This window comes from Danio rerio, chromosome 18, assembly GCF_049306965.1.
Source record: "Danio rerio strain Tuebingen ecotype United States chromosome 18, GRCz12tu, whole genome shotgun sequence".
Taxonomy (NCBI): domain Eukaryota; kingdom Metazoa; phylum Chordata; class Actinopteri; order Cypriniformes; family Danionidae; genus Danio; species Danio rerio.
In genome coordinates, this window is record NC_133193.1 from 22,269,240 (window position 1) to 22,288,189 (window position 18,950).

Here is an 18,950-nt window from a genome sequence, read left to right on the forward strand (position 1 = left end):
TTGTGCTCTGTGGTGCTTAAAGTATTTTTAAATTAGAGACATGACAGAGGATGATAAGGTGCCCTCTACAGAAAAAAAGCGAGATGTATTTTATCATTTCATATACTTACACACTTAAAATAAAAGAGAATGAGGTAGATAGATGCTGAAGGAAATTTAAAAAACAAAACAAAGTAAGTCCCCCAGTCATGACATCATGGAAAATGCATCTAGAATTCAGAATTTACACTAAATCATAAGGGCATTTATACAGTGATTTCAACTGGTATCACGAACATAAAGAGAATAAAAATAAATACCCCTCCAAAGGGGGGAAAAAACCTTCTAAGACAGGATAAGTCCTGGGTAACATTCTCAAACAAACATGGAGAAATCCTTCAAAACAAAACTTTTTTTTTAAAGCCAACTAGCCAGGGAAACCTACTGTATTATTTAGCATTCTCTGAATAAACCGATCGCTTTACTGATATAGAACCTGCTCTTATTTGGTTACCGGTGACGATTCATCACAGATTTATAAAAATCGAGGTGAGTTGTGCGAGACGCCAAAGCAAAGATCATGACCGTCTCTTTGTATGTTTTTTTGTTACAGGCTGGTTGGGGTAGAGTATGTGAGACAAGTTAAGACAATCTAATTAGCCCTGTTAGTTGCTATTCTTTACATGAATGGGTTACAAAAATATCTATGAAGGTAAAGAAATGTAAATGAAGCCATCTATTTAAGAGACTTAAGCATGGACATTGACATACTGTACGGTTTACTACACTGTAAGGTGAGGCCAGCAACTTAAAAACTCCAAGGTGGAATCAGCAATGATGAGAATGTCTGGAGAAGAAAACCATGACATTAACCTGAGATTGAGCTGCACCTCATGAGGAGGCGCAATGGTAGACAACTGTATCAAGGGTGCCTAAAGTTCACATGCAGAGCTAAGAGTCTGTTGTAACTAATAATAATAATAATAATATTACAGAGAAATATTAAAAAAACACAAGGCAATGGACAAGTGGCAATGCAGACAACCTCTCAGGGAGAAAAAATAAAAATAAATTGCTATTCACTTTTTTGTTCTTTTTTTTGTTTGTTTTTTTCTGCAAGAAGAGTAAAAAGCATAAGAAAATGGACTGTAGTGGAGATATCATAAAATATTAAACCTGAAGGATTTCTTTAATATATATATATATATATATATATATATATATATATATATATATAAACACCCACAAAAGAAAAAAAAATAGCAGCTTCTTTCTGTACAGACAAAGAGGTGAACATCAGAACCGTAAAAAAGTTATCAAAAGTGACTCAAACCAATGATTTGTGTGTAAATGATCTTGTGGTCTAACATAGAACTGTAAGACCCTTCTTAGAATCATATGAATTGTACAGAGAGACTAATGACTAGTCTAAAAAAATACCTGCTGTGTACGATGCCTCACTCGTCTCACAAAACAGATGAAGTCAAAACAGATGAAGCCCCTGTAATCAGTCTGCTTCATGACCGAGTCGATCCCTTTTAATTCACATCCGTCTCTCCGCGGCGCGCCGATCTCTTCACCTTCACGACTAGCGTTGCGCTCTTTTCTTTTGACTAGAGACATCGCTCTTAAAGAGGCTCAGCTCACAGATGGTGCGTGCAGCAGGAACTGCCATGCAATAGTCAGAGATCAGAGCCGTATAAAAAGGGGAACGATTTACAAACTCAAGCTGATTGTAAAAGATGAGGTGCAGAAATCCCTATCAAAGACAGTATGAGAGTTTAGTCCCTCGATTGCGCTACTCCAAAGTGCAACCCTAAAAAGTCGGCTGTGGATGGGGGTTTTGTAATGATAAATATATTTCTGTCTGTGTTTTCAGAAAAAAAGGAAATTTGATTTGGCAAAAATTTGGCAGTTTTTAAAAAAAGCCCACCTCACTCTGTAACAAACACCCTTGAAGTATATGAAGTTGAAGGGTGGATTAACCAGTAACATGAGCAATCACTCACTGAGAACAAGCGATTGCAGCAGATCCAGTCTCTGCGCTTTCTTGAAGAGAAATGTGATGACAGACAGTCTTAGAGGAAGAAATGTTCTTGCGCTGAGGAGGGGAATGTGTAGTTTTGTAGAAAACACACTCGTATGCACCCTTAAAGTGTTCACGGGCTGGGCTTGCTGGCTAGTCTCTCTTGTGTTACAATAAACTGGCAGCTTTTCTTCCTTTAGAAACGTTTTTTGTGGAAGCCAGGGCCCTCCAGTGTGGTGGTTTGTTCGGAAATCTTAAATATTGCAAGAGTTATTGGAGGCTTTTTTCTTTCAACTGCCCAAACCGTCCTCCGTCATTCCAAATCATTTGAACTGAATGACTTCCAGGCAGGACACCATCCATCTGGTTGTCGACTCCATGGTCGGCGCTGGGTTTTGACTCCTCGAGAATGAAAGAAAAAACACATACGACCATGTAGACAAAGGGAGGAGGGAAATGTGTGTACCCTGTGATGATCAGCAGGCCGAGGACTGAGGCAGTGGCAGCGCTCGCTCGTTCTTCCTCCCGCCGTTCATGTGTGCGTAAGGCTGCGTCTCGTCAAACGCCGGCCCCAGCAGCACCACCGGTCCATTTGCCGCTACCTGTCCTGAGTGCTTATCCAGAGCCAGGCCTGGAGAGGCTGAGGATGAGGGCGGAGAGGTGGAGGGGGTCTGTGCAGACCCAAGCGGCGTCCCAGGCCCCTGCGCTGGGGAGAGCGGCTGCGGGCTCTGGGATTGAATTCCTGTGTTCCCCTGAGAAGAGGGGGCCAATGTGGATGCAGGATCCAGCGGGACGTTCTCCATGTTCTCCACCTCCATGTCCAGTTCCTCAGTATCGGGTGGCTTGTTCTCCTCACTGTAGAAAAAGCTAACCTCCCGGAAAGGAGGCTCCAGTTCCTCTTTTATGCTGTTGATGATCTCCAGGAAAGATGGCCGCATCTTAGGGTTATACTGCCAGCACATACGCATTAGCTCAAACCTGTAGGGCAGATACAGAACACATAGAGCGTTATGATATAGATTTAGTCACGTGTGAGTTAAGAAAAGTGTCCTACGCTAATCATAAACATTTAATTAGACTGTACTGGATGTAATGCAATAAACTGGCTGTCTACCACAAAATGCACACTAATAGACAGCTTACTCTTAAGGGGGTCACACACCGGATGCGCCACTCGGCGATGCGCCATGCTATGCCACGCAGTGCTGTTCATTTTAGAATTCTAAACATAGATTTTTTCTTTTTTTACATGTTTATTTAAGGTTATCAAAATGATTGTACAATGTGCTTTTACAGACAGTCAAAGGCAGGTTTTACAAAAAATGTGCAATGGGTTGTAGAAATTATAGTAATTCTTAAAAATAAGCCAGCAGACAGATGAAGGTAAGGGGGAAAAAAAGGAAACATCATACCTATAAGTATCAATATTGGTGCACAATTAGTCATATAGTCTCTGGAAAGGCACACAAAACTAAATATATATTTTCCTAATCATAGCACATTCCTATAATATAAACATGTGATAAAAAAAGAATATTAGAACACAACAAAAGAAAATTTGAAAAACAACAACAAAAGTAACAAATAAATAACACAAGACCCTTCCCTAAACCTCTGACAAACCTCCTCCACAAAAAACAAAAAAAATCTAATTAAACAAACGAAACCATTTCTCTCACATGTTAGGGCAGGTGATCTATAAAAGGAGATCGTATATTTTGAAAACTCTGAAACTATGTTTGAAACTATGTTATCATTAAGCACAGCTGCAAGCCTCCTGTGGGGCAAAACTGCAAAAATCTCTCTGTACCATTGTGTCACAGTGGGGGGACTGTTTCGTATTCATCTAATAAGGATGCGTTTTCTTGCCACAAGTAGCAGTTTATCAAACAATGTTTAACCTTTTGTGTCAAGGGTCATTGACAATGCTTGTGTTTTAGAGGGAGTGCCAAAAGAAAAAGACTGGGATCTTTTTTTTTTATTTGATCTTAAAAATCGTGCTAATTTCATACGCAACAAAGTTCCAGAATCTTGAAATGAGTTTGCTCTTCCAGAAGCAATGAAAGTATGTCCCAAGCTCTGTATGACACTTAACACAAAGAGCTGGTATAAACAGAGATTTTTATCCTGGTACATACACCGGTGTCGCAGGTCGGTGGCTGTCCAAGGTGCCCAGCTACAACTCGGGACACTTCATATTTCTGCTGTGCCACAGAGCACCATCTAATTAGTTTCCTTTTAAATAACATGATATTGTGCATGGGGCAGCGCAGCGGGTTGCGATGTTGTCTCACAGCAAGAAGGTCACTGGTTTGAGTCTCGGCTTGCTCAATTTGCATTTCTGTGTGGAGTTTGCGTGTTCTCCCCATGTTCGCATGGGTTTCCTCCAGGTGCTCCGGTTTCCAGCACAGTCCTAGTGAACTGGGTAGGCTAAATTGTCTGTAGTGTATGTGTGTGAATGAGATTGTATGGGTGTTTTCCTGAGATGGGTTGCAGCTGGAAGGGCATCTGCTGCATAAAACATATGCTTTGTAAATTAGCGGTTCATTCTGCTGTGGCGACTTCTGATTAATTGAGGGACTAAGCCAAAAAGAAAATGAATGAGAATGTGCGTGTCTGGTGTGCAATACCTGTAACTGTCATGAGCGCATCGTGGTGCGTCTGTTGTGCGATCCCCTTTTAGGAGTCAGTTCATTTTAGTAAATCACAAAAATTCAATGGAGCAAGAACACGTTACTCCTTTGAGCCATTTCAGTAGTAGACAATGTGATAAGGATATTCAGATTCTCTTGTTGTTTTTAGTGAATAAAAAAGATTAAACTACACTTTTGAGCCAGTTCATTTTCAGGAATACACAATCTAAACAGTGTTATCAGTTTCAAATCACTCTTTTGAGACAGTTCTTATTAGTAAATCAAATACACACAGTTCAAGTCATAATTATTAGCCCACCTTTGATTTTTTTTTCCTTTTTTAAATATTTCCCAAATGATGTTTAACAGAGCAAGGAATTATTCACACTGTCTGATGATATTTTTCCTTTTGGGGAAAGTCTTATTTGTTTTATTTTGACTAGAATAAAAGCAGTTTTTCATTTTTTAAAAACCATTTTAAGGTCAAAATTATTAGCCCCTTTAAGCTATATATTTTTTTCGATAGTCTACTGAACAAACCATCATTATACAATAACTTGCCTAATTATCCTAACCTGCCTAGTTAACCTAATTAAGACATTTAAAAGTCACATTAAGCTGTATAGAAGTGTCTTGAAAAATATCTAGTCAAATATTATTCACTGTCATCATGGCAAAGGTAAAATAAATCAGTTATTAGAAATGAGTTATTAAGAAATTAGTTTAAAAAAAATCTCTCTGTTAAACAAAAATTGGGGAAAAAAATAAACAGGGGGCTGATAATTCAAGGAGACTAATAATTCTGATGTAAACAGCATCTCCTTAGAGCCCAGTGTGACCAGTTAAAAAAACAGCAATGTTTTGGAGTCTGTATTGAAATATTATTAACTAAAACTACTCAGAATTGCTATTTGTAGTTTTGCAATAAATCTCAAATAAAGAAATAGCACTGAAAAACTTGAATGCAATTTAAAAGTGTTGCCTTGACCCTAGCTAAGGTTAGTATAATTATTAAAATGTCAAATTAAAGTTAAACAGAATCATTTAATAAAATAACAAAAGCTAAAGCATAACACCAAAATCAAAAAAGAAAACAAAAAAAAATTAAAATAAATGCATATTCAAAATGTTAAAGGGGCAAATTAGGTGACATTTCTCTCTTTATATAAATAATATGATCATTTAAAATGCAATTCATATTTTATAACATGTACAAATCTGATATACTGCAGTGCAAACAGCATTATAATGTCTATGAACTCCTGGTGTTTGGCACTCATCAACAGGTGGCAGTGTTCACTAGAGCTGGAGCAGAGCAGAGCAGATTGTTGTTGAAAACACAGCTTCTAGAACATTTTGTGGTTGGACAGTACACTACGCCAGCACTACTGTCCTAAACACTCCATAAACCTGTCTCATGTAAACAGCTGGGAACACACAAGCAGCAGCAAAAAAAGAAGAAAAAAATCCAAAACAAAAATAAAAATCACCAAACCCATTATCACAACAGTTTGGTGTGGTACTGTTCCACCACATCATGGTAAAATGCACAAACAAGCTAAGAATAGCGTCAGCTCTCACTGGCCCACTGAAATACATTTTCAGTGACCTCCAGCCGCAGGTTCAGAGTGGAGCTTCTCAGCACAAAACACACAGGCAAAGACATTCCACAGTATCAAATACTGCACCAGAGCTTTCTCTGACGAATGTTAGGCGCTAACGGAAAGTTACACTGTTCTGTGGGTTAACCTCCTCAGCCATTGCTTAAAAACAAAGTATTTTTTTTTTCTGGACAGAGGCCTGGCGTACGTGAGTAACCTGCCTGTTTTGCGTTGGTTGGAGCACAAATTCATAGCAGAGTCCATCTGTCATGACTCACTGAAGCAAATTCAATCCCAATCAGAAAACGTGATAAATCCTGCCCTGCTGTTTGCACTGATCTCTTTTCCAAAACCCACCGAGCTACTGTCCTGCCTTCTAAAGCAGATCCTGACTGAAAAGACAGCTCACAACTTACTGATATTCAGAGTGGAGTGATCTACACAAGTAAACATCTCCACAAATAGCACTTGTGGAAAACTGCATTCAATATCAATACCAAAAAAGTTTTACGTTAGCATGTTGCTAAGCTAAAGGTGCTAAAGGTGAGATATACAGCACTAGCCATAAAACAAACATCACCCTATTTTGACTACCTTTGGTACTTCTCTTATGTTTAATAATTCACATATTTCTTGATCATACATGTTATTTCATCAAGCTTGAATTCTCACAATGGTTTCTAGGACTGTCTGTTCTTTAAAAGATACAGTACGTGCAATGCTACTAACTTTAAACAGAAAATACATTTATAATACAAAAGATTTCTATTTAAAATGAATATAATACATTTTATTATAATAAATACATATTGTAATATTAATCCAATATAATACAATGTTTCACAGTACTGGCTTGGGGCTGGAAGGGCATCCGCTGTGCAAAACATGTACGGTAATAGTTGGCGGTTCATTCCGCTGTGGTGACCCCTGATAAATAAGGGACTATAAGCTAAAGAAAAATGAATAAATAAATAATACAATGTTAGAATGATTTCTGAATCTGTCATTATGGCTGCTGAAAATTGAGTTTTGCCAACACATAAATAAATAACATGTTAAAATACACTCACTTGCCACTTTATTAGGTACACCTTACTAGTACTAGGTTGAACCAATTTTGCTTTTAGAACTGCCTTAATTCTTTGTGGCATAGATTCAACAAGGTACTGGAAATATTCCTCAGAGATTTTGCTCCATATTGACGTGATAGCATCACGCAGTTGCTGCAGATTTCTCAGCTGCACAATCATGATGCGAATCACCAGTCCACATCCCAAAGGCGCTCTATTGGGTTGAGATCTGGTGACTGTGGAGTCCATTGGATTACAGTGAACTCATTGTCATATTCAAGAAACCAGTCTGAGATGATTTGCGCTTTATGACAAGGTGTGTTATCCTGCTGGAAGTAGCCATTAGAAGATGGGTACACTGTGGTCATAAAGGGATGGATATGGTCAGCAAAGATACTCAGGTAGGCTGTGGCGTGGACACGATGCTCAATTGGTACTAATTGGCCCAAAGTGTGCCAAGAAAATATCCTCCACACCCTTTCACCATCACCACCACCAGACTGAACCGTTGATACAAGGCAGGATGGATCTAAGCTTTCATGTTGCCAAATTTGGACCCGACCATCCGAATGTCACAGCAGAAACTGAGACTGATCAGACCAGGCAATGTTTTTCAAATCTTCTATTCTGCAATTTTGGTGAGCCTGTGCCTCCTCAGTTTCCTGTTCTTAGCTGACAGGAGTGGCACCCGGTGTGGTGTTCTGCTGCTGTAGCCCATCTGCCTCAAAGTGTTGTGTGCTCAGAGATGCTCTTCTGCATACCTTGGTTGTAACGAATGGTTATTTGAGTTACTGTTGCCTTTCTTTTAGCTGGAACTAGTCTGGCTATTCTCCTCTGACATCAACAAGGCATTTGCGCCCACAGAACTGCCGCTCACTGGACATTTTCTCTTTTTTGGACCATTCTCAGTAAACCCTCGAGATGGTTGTGCGTGAAAATCCCAGTAGATCAGCAGTTTCTGAAATACTCAGACCAGCCCGTCTGGCACCAACAACCATGCCATCTTCAAAGTCACTTCTTCCCCATTCTGATGCTCAGTTTGAACTGCAGCAGATCGTCTTGACCATGTCTACATGCCTAAATGCATTAAGTTGCTTCCATGTGATTGGCTGATTAGAAATTTGCGTTAATGAACAGTTGGACAGGTGTACCTAATAAAGTGCCCAGCCAGTGTACAGAGGTTATTACTAAAAATTGTAATCCTTTCAAATAAATGCAGCATTCTCTTTAGATGATAATGTCTGACACCTAGATAGACAACATACTAGATTTTGAAAGTCAGCTTCATAAAGGACAATGATGAAGCAAGAAATCTGTATGCCTTTTTATAATCCTAAAACAACAACACAGTGTCATGGTAGTACAATTCATACACTTAAAGAATAGAGAAACAACAAGCTCTACAAAATGTACTAGCAAACCATTCAAGGATCAGCATTCTGCACACTATTTCTGATTCCCTGCCCTTGTACATGATCCAAGCGTTGCTTAAATTCTCATGATATCACAAAAATGTGAGCGACATTCTGACTTGATGATGTTTAGCTGAGAGCTGTGATGAGATACAGATGACAGACTCTGAGCACCTAGATGTGCAGCGCAGCACAGCACACACTCGGGCCTCCTCTCTCGTGCAATCAGGACATCTCGCCGTGGCTGCCATGGAAACCCGGGGTTTGTGTTTCCATAACAGTCGAGACAAGAACGAGAGACTGCAGGAGAAAGAGGTCAGGAGAAACAGACAGATGCCTCGCTGCTGACATCAGCCCAGAAAAGGAGAACGCCAGAGCAGATGAGTGACGCAAGCAGACGATGATGTGAAGATTAGTGTGTGGAGCTCTTAAGTCAAGACACTGCAGGTGAACAGGGTAAACAATTAACTAATGCTTATCGCCGTACTTCCCAAGTGGACTGACTGCTTTGAGAGTTGCAAACAATACTAGCATTACAAGTTAGCACTGTCGCCTCACAGAAAGGTCACTGATTTGAGTCCCATCTGGGCCAGTTGACATTTCTGTGTGGAGTTTGCATGTTCTCCCTGTGTTTGTGTGAGTTTCCTCCTGGTGCTCCAGTTTCCCCCACAGTCAAAAAGACATGTGCTATAAGAGAAATGAATAAACAAAATTGGCCGTTGTGTATGAGCGTGTGTGAATGCAAGAGTGTATGGGTGTTTCCCAGTACTGGGTTGTGGCTAGAGGGGCATCCGCTGCGTAATACATATGCTGGAATAGTTGATGGTTCATTCCACTGTGGTGGCTAAATATGGGACTAAGCCAAAGGAAAATTAATAAATGAAGTTTTATAATCTGTAATTTAAACATGCAAATGTGGCAATGCTTAATTAAAGAAGATTCTTTTGGGGGGATACATTCATCCCATCTCCGGAATCTGGTGGGAACGATTTTAGCTTTGCTTAGCATAAAACATTGAATTAGATTTTAGACCATTAGTATTTCACTTTAAGTAAAAAAATATTTTTTTTTCCACATTTTTCGAGTGCCTTGGACTAATTTTTGCTGTTTATTTTGATAGATCCCCTACCCAAAGAGCCCAGACACATTATTTAAGCTACCCTGAGCACTTTTTGTTTGATTTATTGAATGGGATAGCCCCTTGAAATGAACCATCTAATTTTCGAGGGGGTCCCCAAAAAGTACACAAATCAAACAGAGTACAACACGTCATAACATACAGCTAAACAAAACAAACAAGCAGCACGGTTCATCTGAAACACTTTGCACAGTCTCAAGCCTAAGCTAACAAAAACATATAAAAGTACAAACAATTTGATATGCAAATAAATAATAAGCATTTTAATAGGACCCAATATTAAAAACATTTACAAGTAGTTTCCAAAAAAGAAGATAAATTTGTCTTGAAAATGTCTTAATTGATCTAAAAAAAAAAGGAAAAAAAAAAGGAAGATCGTTCCAGTCAGAAGAAGCTTTGTATTGAAAGGAACTACGGCAACTTTTTGTAGTAATTCTTGAAACAAAAAGGTAATTCTGTTGAGTATGGCGATGAGAATATCTGGAGTTAAATGGTACAACAAATACTTTAAATAAGAGGGGAAACTAAAACAAACACACTTAAACTCAAACAAATACCAATGATATTGTCTGCAGAACTTAGGTTGAAGCAAACCAAGAGATTTGTATAATATGCAATGACGAGTTCTATGTGGACATCTTACAACAAACCTACATACAGAATTGAAGACGCAATTTAAAAGGTTTTAAATTAACAGAGGTATTGTTATAAATAATATCAGCATAATCAATAATGGGAAATATTAATTGATAAATCTTTTTTTTTTCATACTTGAAGTGAAAAAAAATTAATACAACGATAAAGAGAATCTAAGCACTGATAGGACTTTTTAGTTATAAAATCAATATGGGGTTTTAAGGACAGTCCAGTGTCGAGCCAAAGACCTAGATATTTAAACTGGTCAACATTACACAACTGTGAATCATCATCAAGTATTCATGTTTTTTATGTGTTGAAAAGAAATCTGTGTTTTTGAAACTAATGAAGACAGCAGAAGTCAATGATTTATTTGAATTATTTAGCCTGACATGTTTACTGCTCCAAAATATTATAAATGTTTACTAAAATAAAAGGTATTGTGTTCAATGGAGGAAAAAAATTTGTCTTTTTACTCAGACATTTAAAAAGAATATATTTTAGAGCAGTAACCACAATACCACTGTCATACCGTGGTATTTTTATTCAAGGTTATCATACAGTCAGAAACTTATACTGGCCCATGCCTAATTGCAATTAAAATCCACAGACACAAAGTCATACAGAAGTGTATTTTGGATGTTTTCCTTCTATCAAACTAAAATAAGACTTCAAAAGTTGAATAACTATGAAATAAATAACTATGAAAAGTTCAAAATGTCTAAATAGTTTTGGTCTGCAGTATCTTGCTTAAGTAACACAAGAGGAGTCTGGGTCACTCTGACAGTCAGCCCCTTGGGAAGCAAACATTCTCTCTTCTATGGGTGGGAGGCTCCCTGACAACATGATGTAACTCATCTCATTTTAACCCGTGACGCAAATGACACCAGTCAGGCTTTCGCTTGGTCTGACGTTAGTGGCAGCATCTGCTGACATACTATCAACATTTTAACTGGATATCGCAAACCCTACATGGACAAGAGTCAGCTAGAGGACAAAGGGTTAACATTGTAATGCAGTCTGCCAAATTTGGGAGCAACGTGCAGTTGGTGGACTCACAGCATGTCGGGGCAGTTGTCCGGTTTATCCAGAAGTCCTCCCTCCATGACGAAGCGCAGTACCTGCTCGTTGGACATGCCCTGGTAGGGCTGTTCGGCTAATGTGGCGATCTCCCATAAAACCACACCAAACGACCTGCAAAAAGAGGAACAAGGTGATACAAATGCATTTAGAGTAAATTATACTAAATTTATCCAGCAACTGCACATATCAAATAACGAGGACAAGGAAGAAGAAATGAGGCCATTTGAGGTCAAGAGATGCACCAATAGACAATTGCAGAGCCTAACCGTGGGCGATACTAAAAGTGCTGCGAATGCATCCTTGTGTTTTTTCTAGCCTGGAACAACAAAATGCTCATTTTCTAAAACAACGCAAACGCCGCATGAGCCGCTGACCTGAACTTTTCTCTTTTAGTGTGGTGTTTTTGTTAGCCCTGTGTTCCTCATTAATGAAAACGAGTCCATATATTAGCCGGCGGCCGGTGAGAAAGTGCAGCGGCGGAGCAGAAATTCGGCAAACCCCAAATAAAAAGCACACAAAGACCGCACTGTTGCCAGTCGTTATTCATTAGCTCTCGGAGGACAAATTTTCGACATTGGCCGGAGATCTGAGACAAAGCTCAACACCCTCTAAAACAGGACCATTACAACAGTGACTTGCATCTAATTGGCTGCAACATCTGCGTGTGGAAAGACAAAACCACACTTTTTTCGGGGGGGGAGAAACAAATAAAGACACCTAACAGCGAGGTTTATGGGAGTACGAGATGGGAGCTCGCAGTGGCTCTTTTCATCTCGGGGACTTCAAAAGAGGCAGATACGGACGGAGGGACAGGGAGGCGGGTCTGCGCTGGCACACCAACCCCATCATTACTAAACATCTGGAGGAGGTTAAGAGCACACCGAGTGACAGAGCTGTGGGACGCTGGAGATTGGGAAATGGAGTCGGTCTATGGCACCGTGACTCTGTTCTACTGAACCGCTGCTGTTGCTGCTGCTGCTGGGAGTAAAGCTGTGGAGAGACAGTCTGTCTGAGACAAAGACACAATGTGTTTGGGCACGTTTCGCTTGGCTGGGACTGGAAGAATGTCTGGAAGTGATGCGTTCTCTCCCTTGATACGGAACATCAGTGGAAAAAAACATTAAAGGGTTTTCACCTCTTACAGGCCTATGAGGCTTCCTGTCGTATTAAGAAAAATAAAGAGACAGTTTCAATGCTTTCTGGACAGTCGGGGGGCCTTTGCTGAAGAAGAACTACTCTGATGGGACAACCTGCTGCTCACATGGAAAAACCCCAGTCACAATTTGGACGCACTTAAAACGTTCTTTGGATCTAAGAGCTTATACCTAAATTAATTTTTAGAATAATAATTTTTTCTTTCAAATTAAATGTCTTAACCAAATGAATTATGTTGTGTTTTATGTATAAATAGAACTCATACAATTTGTGATATTTCATTCCAAATATTTTTTACAGTTTTAAACAAAATTTGCCCAAATATTAGAAAGTTCAGAAATATTAGAATTAAAAACAACAACAACAACTTCACCATATCTGAAAAGAACCAAAATGATGTGCTTAGAATCACGTGACACTGAAGAATGGAGAAACAGCTTGGTCAGTTTTGCCATTTCAGGAATTGAAAATATTTCAAAACTGTTCACAAATGTTTTCAATAAGCTTTTTTTAGCAAATAAATATAACCTTGGTTCTTAAAGAGGCAAACTTATTTCAAAACCATTGTCAGTGTTGCCAACTTAGTGACTTTGTTGATATATTTAGCGACTTTTCAGACCCCCTTAGCGACAACTTTTCAAAAAAAGCGCCTAGCGACAAATCTTTGTGACTTTTTTTGGTGTTACTGAAGATTTTTATACTCTCATGTGTCCATACAGTACAGTTCCTACTCTTCTTAACGAGCTGCAGGTGATGCGGTTGGCCCCTCCTCCACCTCAGAGCACTCACAGTAGTTTCTCCCACCTACACCCTGAGGGCAGATCCGCACTCTGCGTATCGACGGCAAATCATTTAGCACCGTGAGTGTGAGGTATTTCCCTTGTACTGTCAAACATATCTGCTTCTCCTTTGTTTTTAAATTTAACAATTTAATTTGATTGTTTATTCTTTTCTTGTAAACAATCACAGATATTTTAGTGACAGTTTCGGAACTTGAGTTTATTATGTCTGAGGGATTGACGTCACTACACATCTATATTAATTTACTGTATTCAAACAGCAATAAGTTTATTTAAATTGACATGCATACATTAAGCGTAGTGCAAAAATAAATACCCCTTTATTAACCATAGGCTGTTAAACAAATAGAAACAGCTGGATGTGATGACGTCAGTAATATGCAAATTGACTTATGATGTAATCTAGCAACGTTTAGAGACTTTTCGGGCAGAGCTTAGAGCCTTTTCATTGAAAATAATTGGCAACACTGACCATTGTTATATTTTTTTACAGACCTACAACTTCTGAACTGTAGCGTACAGTAAATCGTAATATTTAACCGGCTACATGCAAGTTCATTTCACACACACACACACACAAACACTTTACAGAGAAGCAACCTAAAGTCTTGCATTTATGTGTCTGTGTGCGATGCTCATACCAGACATCAGAATTAGTTGTGAAGACGCCATCTTTCAAAGACTCTGGAGACATCCAGCGGACCGGCAGCAGCCCTTTGCCTCCTTTGCGATAGTAGTCAGTCTCATAGATGTCCCTCGTCATGCCAAAGTCTAAACACAAGAAGAGAGCAAACATGAAGGGTCAAAAACACCTCTCAAACACCTAGTTCTTCATAAGATCTCCTGACTAAGATTTATGAACTGTGCACAACTAAGAATTACCTCCGATTTTAACTGTAAAGTCTTCAGCAACCATGCAGTTTCTGGCAGCCAGATCTCGATGGACGAACTTGTTGGCATTGAGGTACGCCATCCCATCCGCTATCTCACCCGCCATCTGAATCATCTTCTTCAGCGGAGGCAAAGACTGGCTGCTGGAGCCCTGCTACATGTCCAAAAGAAAACAAAAATCCTCACTACTGAATTCTCTCTTTTTCTCTACTACTACAAACATATATTTGAAAAGCTGACTGTAAATCTGAAGGGAATAACACTATGAGCAGAATAAAAATAATGAAAATAACAGTACATTTTTAATCAGTCAGTATACTGTTGTGTGCATGCAAAGTCAACAGGATGATTGTGTACCTCTTTGGATCGGAGCGAGCGCAAGTGGCTTTTCAGATCACCCCGCGTCATCAGCTCCATTATAACTAGAGTAGGCTGTCCTTGTGAAACCACACCCAGAAGACGGACCTACATCAGGGTAAAAAAAGAGACACCGGTGTCTAGTATATAAAACTTTTAAAAACCAGTTATTCTTTTTTGTAGTAGAAGTACATCATACAGGTATGTAAAGTATTCTTTTTTTTTTTTATTCTTTGTGAACACTATCTAAACTATTTATACAGTACTTCACACCTAGGGTTGCACAATATATAATTTTAGCATTGATATCATCTGCAGTAGTCACATCGATGTCTGCATTCCGACCAGATTTTTTGTGATTTCTTGCGGCGCGGGAATAAATTTTCTAAAACAGCCCGGGAGTGGTCGGTAACTGGTGTAGTTTGAACAGGAGCAGGCGGTCTAACAATATTGCACCAGACTCCCAAATGAGCGAGCGAGCACACGTATGTATGTGTGTATGAGAGGGCGTGATGCTGTGTGTAGCTTGTTTGTTGCTGTCTATGTGTCTGTGTATGTGTGTGAATGAGAAAGAGAGAGGTTGGTGCTGTCTATGTGTCTGTATGTGTGAATGAGAAAGAGCGTGATGCTGTGTGTCGCTTGCTTGTTGCTGTGTGTCTATGTGTTTGTGTTTTTTACAGACAGCTTGTTATAGGCTGTCTGGACTCTGGGCAGCGGGACAACAAATGCTGAATATAAGTGGGAGCGGTCGGGTTCGTACTAAAATTTTGTCCCGCCCAGATCTCTACCAGGAGCCACAGTTCAGAACACATGAGATTTAAGGAGTTACTTCAAAATTAACCATAATAGAGTGAAAGTTTATCATATGCATGTGTTTTTAAAGCCTGTAACTGTGTGAGCATTTAAAGCATTCAGGCGCAATCCTAACCCAAGCAATCTAAATAGCCGGCAGCTAGCTCTCTGCAACTCTCACATGGTCGCCCACTGAAGCTAAGCAGGGCTGCGTCTGGTCAGTACCTGGATGGGAGACAACATGGGAAAGCTAGGTTGCTGCTGGAAGTGGTGTTAGTGAGGCCAGCAGGGGCCGCTCAACCTGAGGTCTGTGTGGGTCCTAATAGTGACTGGGACTCTATACTGCTCAGTGAGCACCGTCTTTCAAATGAGACATTAAAACTCTCTGTGGTTGTAAAAAATCCCAGGATGTCTTTCGAAAAGAGTAGGGGTTTAACCCTGGCATCTGCCCACTCCTAACCCTTCCCATATCATAATTGGCTTCATCACTCTTTCTCCTCTCCACCAATTAGCTGGTGTGTGGTGTACGGTCTGGCGCAAAATGGCTGCCGTCGCGTCATCCAGGTGGATGCTGCACACTGGTGGTGGATAAGAAGATTCCGCCTTATGTGTAAAGCGCTTTGAGTGTCTAGAAAAGTGCTATATAAATTTAAGGAATTATTATTATTAGATGAATAAATTCTTTCCAAATAAAGGTTTTACTTCACTAGTCTAAAGAGGAAACTTGACTTCACCTGGATCTTTGTGAAATTTTCCTATGAAATTGTACATATATCGTAATATATATCGCATAAAAAACTAAATATTGCAATTTCCAGATTTTAACAGTATTGTGCATCCCTATTTATTTATTTTACTTATTCATACAGGGACAATGTACAACATGACATGTTGTGCCAGAGTTAGCTATAAAGCTAATTTACATCTGTAGTCCCTGGGCAGGAAGTTGACAGTAAAAAATAATCCATTATACACTTACAATACAATACATGCAATACATCATTATCAATAAAATGAAATCATATCAGTGGTTGCATATTTGATTTTGTTTTTGTATTATAGTGGATTAGTATGCAGATGTTTTATGCAGATGTGAAGTTATTCATTTTATTTTGAGAAAATATTTTAGTTTGTGTTCTTGTATATTTCTTTTTCCAGTAGATTGTGGCTTACCTGTAATAAAAAGGATATGGAAGGCAACTAATAGTTTAACTAAGGTTTGGTGTATGGTTACAGTATTTAGTGTCATCCATTTGTGATCAGATTGATGTACAGTAAACACATGTTAATATCTGGTGTAAACAGGGCCTAAGAAACCTGTTTAAAGACTATTTAATTTTATTTATTTAAGGCAACAGTATCTCCAGCAGCAATGAAGCATCCACATCAAGAGCTACAAGTAAACCCACGATTCAGCAAACATCTGAAAAACAAAACACTTACACACCAACATCCTATCGACCAGTGGTCACCAATCTCGTTCCTGGAGGTCCGGTGCCCTGCAGGGTTTAACTCCAACTTGCCCCAACACACCTGCCTGGGTGTTTCAAGTATATCTAGTAAGACCTTGATTAGCTTGTTCAGGTGTGTTTGATTAGGGTTGGAGCTAAAATCTGCAGGACACCGGCCCTCCAGGAACAAGTTTGGTGATCCCTGCTATAGACCAACTACAGAGCTGAAAAGTCCAGTGGCTTATTCATATTTATAGAAATGAAAGATATCCAAAGGTGCCTTTATAAGTTTCAAAGAAATCTGTGTTTTTGAGAATAATGAAGACAGCAGAAGTCAAAGGTTTATTTAAATGATTTAACCTGACATGTTTACTGTGCTAAAATATTTCTTAAAGTAAACTATATTGTGTTCAATGGAGGAAAAAAAAGTAGCATTTTTTTACCCAGACATCTAAGGAGGACATATTTTAGCAGTAACCACAATATCGTGAAAACTGTGATAATTTTATCCAAGGTTATCATATCGTCAGAATCGTATACCTATAACTAAATAAACCTATTTAACATTTCAAAATCAACTGTATGGTGAGATTCCGCCGTTTCTTACCACATGGTGACAGTTGAACTCCTTCATAACTGAAGCTTCGTTCAGGAACTCGATGCGTTCACGTACGCTGGCGGATTCGTTTACAGTCTTGATAGCCACTCTGGTCTCAGGTTCATCTTTAACGACACCCTTTGCAATGCCCTCATACACCATACCAAAAGAGCCCTGGCCCAGCTCACGGCACATGGTGATCTTCTCTCGAGCCACTTCCCATTCATCTGGCACATACACTGAGGTGGCAGAAACAGAATCGGCAAAATTGTAATATATATAGAAGATCCTATAACATATTCTGCCAATCATGACGATTTAATGACTGAAGAATATTAGATAAATCTTTATAGCTATATAATTCCAGCAATAGGGATTACTTAATCATTTTCCTAATGATCATATGTATAAGTTTTGTCTGTCAGTAAAAGCATCAAAGTCAATATAAACAACAAGGTATTAGTTTTTAATAATTATTATTGATCATTTACAGTTATAAATGAAGTTATAATTATGTTTAAAACAGGAAATCAGGCACTGTCTTTGTATTAGTTTGGATTAAAAACAGCTAAAATACTCTTAGTTAAGAAAGTTATTTGAAATGCAACACAACCTGGTTTATAAACCTAATACTCACTTTCAAATGGACTGAAGTACTCGGGGTTCACAGAAGCATACAGCACACCATTTCCTATCCTGTCACTATTCCTGAAAAGAAGCATGCATAAAAACACAATAAAAAACAGTACTAGACAGTGGAAGTAAAAAAAGAAGTCTCGTATTTAATAGCTGGGACATCAACCTCTTTTTGGTCACAATGATGACAGCTACGATCACGAAGAGTAGCAAAAGTAGTACTATAACAGGGATAATGATGGCCACGTAGAAGGCATTATCATAATTCCCTGTAAGAGAGAAGGACAGAAAGATAAACAAAACATTAGACTGAATGCCTTGCATCACAAGCATTCCTTTAAAGAGAGTCATCAGTAAGCATTTTCTTAGGGCTAGACGATATGGTCAAAACAACTTTACATTTTCCCCATATCAGTCAATATTGATTATTATCACAATAAATGTCAAATATCTCTTTCTTTGAAATTTGTGGGTAGATTTTTGCTTCTGAGTGAAACCAGAAAGCCAACTGTTCATTTAAACTAATCTTTTAGACTACTATATTTTATAATGGTAACTATATGATGTATAAAAACTTTTATTGTGTAAACGTAAAATCTTTTGCCAGCCCTTGTTCTTAACAAAGAGTTAAAAAAATAAAATAATAATAATTATATATATATATATATATATATATATATATATATATATAT

At 38.7% G+C, this 18,950-nt stretch overlaps 2 protein-coding genes across 7 annotated transcripts in view; one reads left to right on the forward strand and one right to left on the reverse strand.

The window, feature by feature from the left end:
- Nucleotides 1-14,696, forward strand: part of pgpep1l (pyroglutamyl-peptidase I like) — a 26,745-nt gene extending 12,049 nt beyond the window's left edge. For 2 of the 4 annotated variants that reach the window (XM_073930323.1, XM_073930321.1), the window contains exon 5: nt 5,925-6,087. The gene's annotated coding sequence lies outside the window, so the exon portion shown is untranslated. Of the gene's footprint in view, nt 1-5,924; nt 6,088-13,452 lie in introns of those variants that run through there. The other 2 variants (XM_073930322.1, XM_073930320.1) reach the window with 1 other exon arrangement.
- Nucleotides 1,248-18,950, reverse strand: part of igf1ra (insulin-like growth factor 1a receptor) — a 166,259-nt gene continuing 148,556 nt past the window's right edge. The window contains exons 15-22 of one of the 3 annotated variants that reach the window (XM_073928786.1): nt 18,425-18,527; nt 18,260-18,330; nt 17,632-17,861; nt 14,782-14,889; nt 14,416-14,575; nt 14,175-14,304; nt 11,555-11,689; nt 1,248-2,983 (exon numbers count right to left, since the gene is read on the reverse strand). In XM_073928786.1, the coding sequence (XP_073784887.1) occupies nt 2,482-2,983; nt 11,555-11,689; nt 14,175-14,304; nt 14,416-14,575; nt 14,782-14,889; nt 17,632-17,861; nt 18,260-18,330; nt 18,425-18,527 (1,439 nt within the window). In that variant the 3' untranslated portion in view covers nt 1,248-2,481. 3 annotated transcript variants of the gene reach the window in all.